General features: G+C 55.0%; 1 protein-coding gene across 2 annotated transcripts; it reads left to right on the top strand.

The window, feature by feature from the left end:
* Window positions 1-280: 280 nt before the first annotated feature.
* On the top strand, window positions 281-5,686 carry LOC133358214 (protein CDV3 homolog A-like). Of its 2 annotated transcripts, none has more exons than XM_061576458.1 (5): window positions 281-722; window positions 3,090-3,163; window positions 4,686-4,828; window positions 5,185-5,362; window positions 5,526-5,686. In XM_061576458.1, exons 1-5 carry the CDS (start codon window positions 315-317, stop codon window positions 5,647-5,649), a joined length of 927 nt encoding a protein of 308 aa, XP_061432442.1. In that variant the 5' UTR covers window positions 281-314; the 3' UTR covers window positions 5,650-5,686. The 2 variants fall into 2 exon arrangements, with proteins under 2 accessions (XP_061432442.1, XP_061432441.1); XM_061576457.1 differs by having other exon boundaries at window positions 283-722; window positions 3,087-3,163.
* The last annotated feature ends 1,930 nt before the right edge of the window (window positions 5,687-7,616 follow it).

The following is a 7,616-nucleotide window of genomic DNA, read 5'->3' on the forward strand; positions in this document are numbered from 1 at the left end:
TTGTCCGGATCAACAGTGGTTGTTGTCCTATGTAAATACTCGCCCCTGCCATAGGAATGTGGAATTTCCACTGCTGGTTCTGCAGGGGCTGTAAACCAAAGCGTCGAGAAACTCCACTCGAGACTTTGGAGACAAAAAAAAGTCAAGAGTAGGAATCGTAAAGGATCGATTCACGCGCAGTCGCTGTGAATCGATTCCCACTCCCCCCCCCACCCGCGTCATGCAACCACTCCCACGGGAATCGATTCGCTATTAGTCGACTCGAGGCGGGGCGCAATCGAATCGAAGTAATCGCTTCATGCCTACCGGGCAGCATGGCGGACGGAGAGGACAAGAGTCTGGATGACTTCTTCGCCAAGCGCGACAAGAAGAAGAAGAAAGACCGCGGCCGCAAGGGCGGCAACGAGGGCGCCCCCGTCTCCTCTTCGGCTTCCTCCGTCGGGCCCTCGGCCGCAGCGGCAGCGGCGGCGGCGGCGGCCCCGACTCCGGCGGCGCCGCCGGTCGCGGCGGCTGCCATCGCCGTCGCTCCCTCGGTCTCGGCCACGGCGGGCGGCGCGGCTGTTGCCGCCGGAGGTGCGAGCTCGGCCGGCGGGGCCGCTCCAGGCAACGCGGGGGCTTCGGGTGGAGGGCAGGCCGCGGCCTCGGCCTCCGTCAAGAAGCCGAGGCGGGAGCGGGAGAAGGCGCAGCGCGGCTCGGAGAACGCGGATAGCGCCGCGGTCAAGGTGAAGCGAGGCGCCACATTCGCCAATCCTCGTCGTCATCGTCACCACCACCCCCACCACCCCCACCACGATCATCATCATCGCCACAGCTGTTACCATATCCACCACGATCATCACCATCTTTATAATCGCTCGCGCAACCATTACCGGTGTCCATTGGCAATAGCGTGATGGTGGTGGTGGTGGTTGGGATGTTACTCCGGCCCTTGTCATCAGACGTCGCCACCATCATTACCGCCGCCGCTGCGGATTAGAGCTACCCACCATGTCCACGGGACGTTCATCGCCACCGCGCCAGCCGCGCCGCACGTCGTGTTCGGGAGGGGTGCCACGCGGGGCCCTTGTGCTTGTGCTGAGGCCCTGGCCGGCGTCATCCATTGAGTGGTGGGGAAATTAAAATAAAAACCCCTCGTCATCATCACCATCGCGATTACCATCACCGCTACCCTTACTAATGCCACCGTAATTAGCGCCACCACAATCACTGTTACCACCAACACCGTCACCCTCGCTAGAGGGATGTTCACCCCCCCAGCTACTATTACCGCCACTCACCACCACCACCATTACCTTTCACATTGCTAACACCAGCATCGCCACTATAACCATCACCACAACCTCCAATGCTATTACTACCATTAACACTACCACTACTCCCGCAATTACTGTTACCACCACTAATCACCACTATCACAATCAACACACACTCCACTACCACCGTCAGTACTATCACCACGATTTTTACCACCACCATCACCACTACTGTTATCATCTCTACCAATATAACCATCATAACCACTGTTGCCATCTCCACGACTGTTACGAAGACCACTACCATCAACCACTACAATTACCATCGTCACCATGACCACCATCACCACGACACTTACCATTTCCACCACCGTCACAATATTTATTAATAGTGGCGGTGCTCATGGTGATGGTAATTGTGATGATGGTAGCGGTGGTGATAGTTGTGGTATTGATAGTTGTGATGGTAATAGTGGTCGTGATAGTGGTAATTATTGTGGTGGTGATAGTGGTGATGGTGATGGTGGTGGTGATGATAGTGGTAATTATTGTGGTGGTGATAGTGGTGATGGTGATGGTGGTAGTGGTAATAGTGATGGTTGTGGGAATAGTGAGTGCGCTCTTGCGAAATGGTTGACACGGGGCTCCCCCCCTCCCCCTGCTCTACAGCTTGCAACCCTGCAGCCTCCTCCATCGCACACAGCCCAGCGTCTTGCATTCACCCTCCACTCCCCTCCCTTCTACCTACACCCTACACTCCACACCTTACAACCTACACCCTACACTCCACACCCGTCAACCTACACCCTTCAGCCTCCACTCCACACCCTCCAACCTAGACCCTCCACTCCACACCCTCCAACCTACACCCTCCACTCCACACCCTCCAACCTACACCCTCCACTCCACACCCTCCAACCTACACCCTCCACTCCACACCCTTCAACCTACACCCTACACTACACACCCTCCAACCTACACCCTCCACTCCACACCCTCCAACCTACACCCTCCACTCCACACCCTTCTTCCTACACCCTCCACTCCACACCCTTCACCCGACACTCCACACCCTTCACCCTACACCCTCCACTACACACTCTTCAACCTACACCCGACACTCCACACCCTTCACCCTACACTCTACACCCTTTAACCTTGATTTGTGGGGGGGGGGGGGGGTACACCGTTCCAAAAAGATTGCGAACCACCGCCGTAGGTAGGCCTTGTGGGGTCAGATTCCCACACTATCCATTACACCCAACCCCCAGTGTGTGGCGGGGTGGAGTTGACCCTGGCTGGCCTCTCTTGCCGGCACGAGGTTTGGAGCTTGATGACCACGTGGCCTAGCCAGCATGGTTCTTTTTTTGTATTCCCGTCGTCACTTTTTCCAAATGGCGAATGAACGGCAGAGAGGGTTTGACGCAGACTCGGCATTCAAAGAGGAAGGAAAAAGGCGCAGACCTGCAATGACTTGCTCTCACCACTGCTAGCGGACGGGCCTCCTGCTATAGACGTCAAGACCCTCTCGAAAGGATATTTGATTTACCCTTCCATGCTGACCACACATTTTGGAAGAGATGGGAATACTACCCGCACTTTAATTCCACCGCACGCGACCTCCTGCCAGCCAATCGTAAGACTTAATCGTGGTGGACAAGTCGACAGTGCCAGGGTGGACAAACGGCCCTCGTGGGTGGGGGGAGGGGCATGGGGAATTGCACCGGCCTCCATAGGTGGCCGCTCATGGCACTTGCCCCAACAGTCTTTGCTTGGAACCGCTGGGATGACGCTGCCTGTAACAAACCTGCGGCGTGACCGCCATCTTTGCAGGAGGAAGAGGAGTGGAAGGAGTTTGAGCAGAAGGAAGCCGACTACAGTGGCCTCAGGATACAAGCGCTGCAGATCAGGTGAGCGTGCTTGCCGAGCCCTCGCCTCTCACGTGACCTCTGCCCACCAGTCCTCCCCTCGATGCGACGAACACCTCTGTTGCCCAGGTCATGGTGGCCAGAGGGCGCCACGGTTACGAAGAGATGTTTAACTCCCTTGTCTGGTATGCAGGAGCTAGTGGGTTCTATCCCAACCCTGACGCCCACTGTATATTGGGTTTGCATGCCTTTCCCAGTGGTCGCGTGACTTTTTTTCCAGGGTCCTCTGGTTTTTCCATCCACATTTAGAATAAATGTCACGTGCTTAGAGTATTTGGCTGCTAGATATTTCCACATGATGATGAGCCACTTCGTGGGGCTCTCATTTGTGGCCAGGTCGCTTTTGAAAAATGAGCTATACAGCTCCGTGAGCCTTACCTCGTAAAATAAAAATAGTCTAGTCTAATTAGTGCTATAGCAGATCGTTAAATAGTCTGGTCACGGTACGGACATGGCCAGGTTGGTGGTGATGGCGACGCAGTGGTCGTGCGATCACCGCCTGTAGCAGAGGGAGGTTCACAGTTCGAATCCGGCTGCCAAAGCTCTGCGGTCCTCTATAGGTGTTATTGGCAAATTAATGACCGTTCATGTCGCCGACAGCGGTGTTCCCGTTTGTACTGCTGGCTGGGCAGAGGCCGAGGTTGGGGTGGTGGGGGGAGGGGGCCTGGATTTAAGAAACGTTCCACATAGTTTTAACTGCCGCGCTGGGAAATTACATTAACACGCCCAGGTCAACAAGGTTCGCATCTCCAAATTGAGAAACCGGGATCGGGTCGAAAAATGTAACCACCAGAAAGCAGCAGCGGCAGCAGCAGAGACGACAACAAAGCAGCCAAATTTCCTGAAGCGACGAAGAGGTTGAGAACGGCGAATCGGAATATCGCAAGTAGGGACACGGAATGTAAGAATACCGAGGGCAACAGGGTTGTTAGAGCTGCACAGAAAAGGATGTGGAAAAATACAGGCGACGATAGCCTAGGACTGGCAGAAATTCGATGGACAGAAATGGGGGAGATAAATGGGGGTGAAGTGCCCATAATAGAGGTTTTTGGGTGAGATTGCGTAAATATATATAATGTGTCATTAAACCCGCCACCACCCGATACAGCCATTTAGTAAGGTTTGTCTCGTAAACAAAACATGCCAATTCGTTACTAGTACAACACAGCGATGTGTTGGAGAGTAAACTCACAACATTTACAATTCGAGTATGACGTTTCACCAGTAATTGCAACTTGCATCATCAGTCAACAGACAGATTTGGGGATGAAGTGATCTGGTCTGTATCCCAATAATGATTCTTCAGCTTTTGCGCTCCACAAGAACCCTGCTCCTCTGGTGTGCACTTTGTCTTCTCCTGAAGACATCATTCGAACTGTTGAGACAAATGTGGGCTTGGGTTGGACGTGTCGTGAGGAGGGATGATGATGATGGCCGATTACCACGGCGCTGTTCGTGATGACCTCTTGACGGTGCGTGTCCCCCCTCCTTCCCCGTGCGGCAGCGAGGAGAACGTGGAGGAGGAGGGCGGCCTCGAGGGCAAGGAGGACAAGGACAGCGACGGGGAGGGCACGGCGCGCGATAGCGAGCGCTCCTCCGGAGTGTGGAGCCGGCAGGGCGGCCAGGCGCAGCCCACTGCCCCCGCCGGTACGCAAGCACCCGTGTGTTTGAGCTGTCTGTCCATCCATTCGCGGTGGCTAGAAGATGTTAACTACCTCGCCTGTTATACAGGAGGACATGGGTTCTATGCTAACCCTGATGCCTGTATATTTGGAGTTTTTTCCCCTCCACATTTAGAATGAACATCACGTGTTTAAGAGTATTTGGCTGCTGCAATACATTTCCACGTGATGGTGATAATCCACTTGGTGAGCTATCATTTGTGGATAGCCAGGTCGCTTCTGAAAAATAATCTACGTAGCTCAGTGGGCCTTACCTGGTAAAAAATATGTTATGATGAAATAATTTCCTGCTGCCCCCCCCCACCTCCCTTGCCGAAGCAGCGAAGCTAGCGGCCGAGGCGCTGGACGTGAAGGGGGTCGTGGGGGGTGTCTACCGCCCCCCGGGTGCTCGCTCGGGCTCAGCGGCGACCCCTCGCCGGGGACCCCAGAAGCCCCCTGAGATCACGAGCGAGTCGCAGTTCCCCTCTCTGCAGGCGGCCGCCATGGTGGAGACGAAGAGGTGAGTCTCTCCCCGTCCTCGCCCTCTCCCCCTTTCCATCTCTATAGCATTGTCCGTCTCCCTGTCTATAGCGCTGTCTTTCTCCCCATCTTATCTTTCCGTGTCCCCCTTCTATAATCTTGCGGTCTGTCTCGTCTCCCCGTCAATGTCTGCGTCGCTGCAGGGAAAAGGAGCTGGAGAAGACGTTCGAGACGGTGAAGCACCGCGGGCGGGCGCGCGAGGACGGCCAGCGCGCCAAGGGCGTCGACCTGGAGCTCGGCAATCAGTTCGCCGTGCTCGGCGAGTAGCGACCAGAGCCATGGCCCATCTGGTCTTTGGGGTGGGGGGGAGGGGGGTGCCAAGTGGGGGGGGGGGGGGTGTTAAGCGGGAGGGAGGGATTGGGGAACAGGGAACGTGTGGCGATGGGGTCGGAAGAGAGGTGGGGGGGCTCACTTTCTAACAACAGTGTATCGGCGTCGCTTATTCTGTACAAAAAAAAAATAGATTGCCTAAATTAGATTTTAAAAAAGTGATAAAAACACAACGTACTGGATGTCGGTGAGTTAAAAATTGCGGCCGGCGTTTTTGGTGCAGAATAAATGGAAAATAAAAAAAATTAATAAGCCTGTAATGAATGAAACGAAGAAAAAACTAATCTGAGAGACTGAATGGTGACGTGTGAGACGACCCAGGTCGTCGTGCGGCCTTCCCAGCCCAGCGATCGCTGTGACAACGCAGCCAGATTGGACGGCAGAACGGGAGGGATTGAGCAGATCCAGGGGTCGCAGGTCGGTGGTGGGACTGCGTGTGTGCTGCAGGCTGGCCGGTGTGCGTCGGGGGACCCGGGAGGTTGGGCTGGCGATGTCGCCCCCCATCGTCGCGTCTCGTGATGGTTGTGCACCCCCCCCCCCCCCCCCCCCACTCTGTGCTCTGTGCGCTAAGAGAAGAGTGAACAAGAAGTGAAAATCACTGCAGTACTGGGCAGTTGGAGGGGTCAATTGATTGTAAGGGGAGCACACGAACCAATCTGCCCTTATCTAACCCCCCCCCCCACCCCCAATGCACTAGCTGACTTGCCAAGCAACATACTCGCTCCAATCCTTACAAACCAGACATCCAGTCACTTAGCATTCTCTCTATTCCAAACCCTAACAACACCAACAGCACTGTTCCCCTCACCTTCATAACCTAGCCAACCACATTCTTGGCCCTACACCAAAACTTAACTATATAACTAGCCCCTACAACCAACACGAACTAAACTTAAAACTAATCAATGAGCCAACCAGCCCCCTTACCAGTAATAAGCTCTATCCTTAACCACGGTAGCCAATCCATACTGCCCAACCGCCTAACGCTGAAAGACTAGCCAGCAAAAACCATAGATCTACATTTATATCTAACAAACTGGACAACCAGCCCCCTAACATTAGCCTGAGTCACAACTCTCACCACACTATCCAACCGCACCTTAACCATAAACAAAATTAACCAACCAGCCCCTGATCCTAACCCTAACTAAACCATTCAACGTGGATCCCACCATCACGTCTAACCCCCACCTCTGGCACTTAACTTCCCATCTCCCCGCCACCTTTTACCAGTCTTTGTTCTCTTTTCATCGTTGCTGTTCCCAGAGAGCCACAGCTCTTGACACGAACGGGGGTGGGCAGCTGGGCTGGGCTGGTGGAGGAGGGGCCTTTGGTGTGCGCACATGTGGATGCAGAATCGGAAATTGTGAAAATCTATGGTGTCTGGTACCCAGTTTTTTTCCCACTGCGTCAACCGAGCCGAGTAAGCGTGCGGAGTCCGTTGCGGTACTGGCGATGTGCCACTGGCTATTTGCCGTGCTGAGCCAGAACCAAACCTTTTCATACGCCAGACGGGATCTGGCTCGGGGGGGGGGGGGAGCGGGGTTGGTCGGTGGGGTCGGTAGGGTCCGAGCAGGGCCAGGGGGCTGGATAATTCTGCGCGTGACATTAGTGCAGGACTCCACCGTCACCGACTCGTGTACGTGCCTCAACTTGTATGATCGCGCGCAACATCGATGGCTTGGCTTGGCTCGGCTCGGCTTCTGCAGTGAGGAAAAAGCTCAAACTTGGTGCCTCGTCTGAGCTGCAGCGGGGCTGGCCCGGCCCCGGCGTGGCACAGCTCGGTTTTGCAGTGGGAAAAAGACCTCTGGGAGACGCGTTTTGTTTTTTTCCTCTTTCCGCATTCTGGCGAGGATGTGGCGGTGGGTGGGGGGGGGGGTCGCTATTGCACCGGGTGCCTTGAC

This window comes from Lethenteron reissneri, chromosome 61, assembly GCF_015708825.2.
Source record: "Lethenteron reissneri isolate LAM-NWPU_2019-01 chromosome 61, ASM1570882v1, whole genome shotgun sequence".
NCBI classification, from domain to species: domain Eukaryota; kingdom Metazoa; phylum Chordata; class Hyperoartia; order Petromyzontiformes; family Petromyzontidae; genus Lethenteron; species Lethenteron reissneri.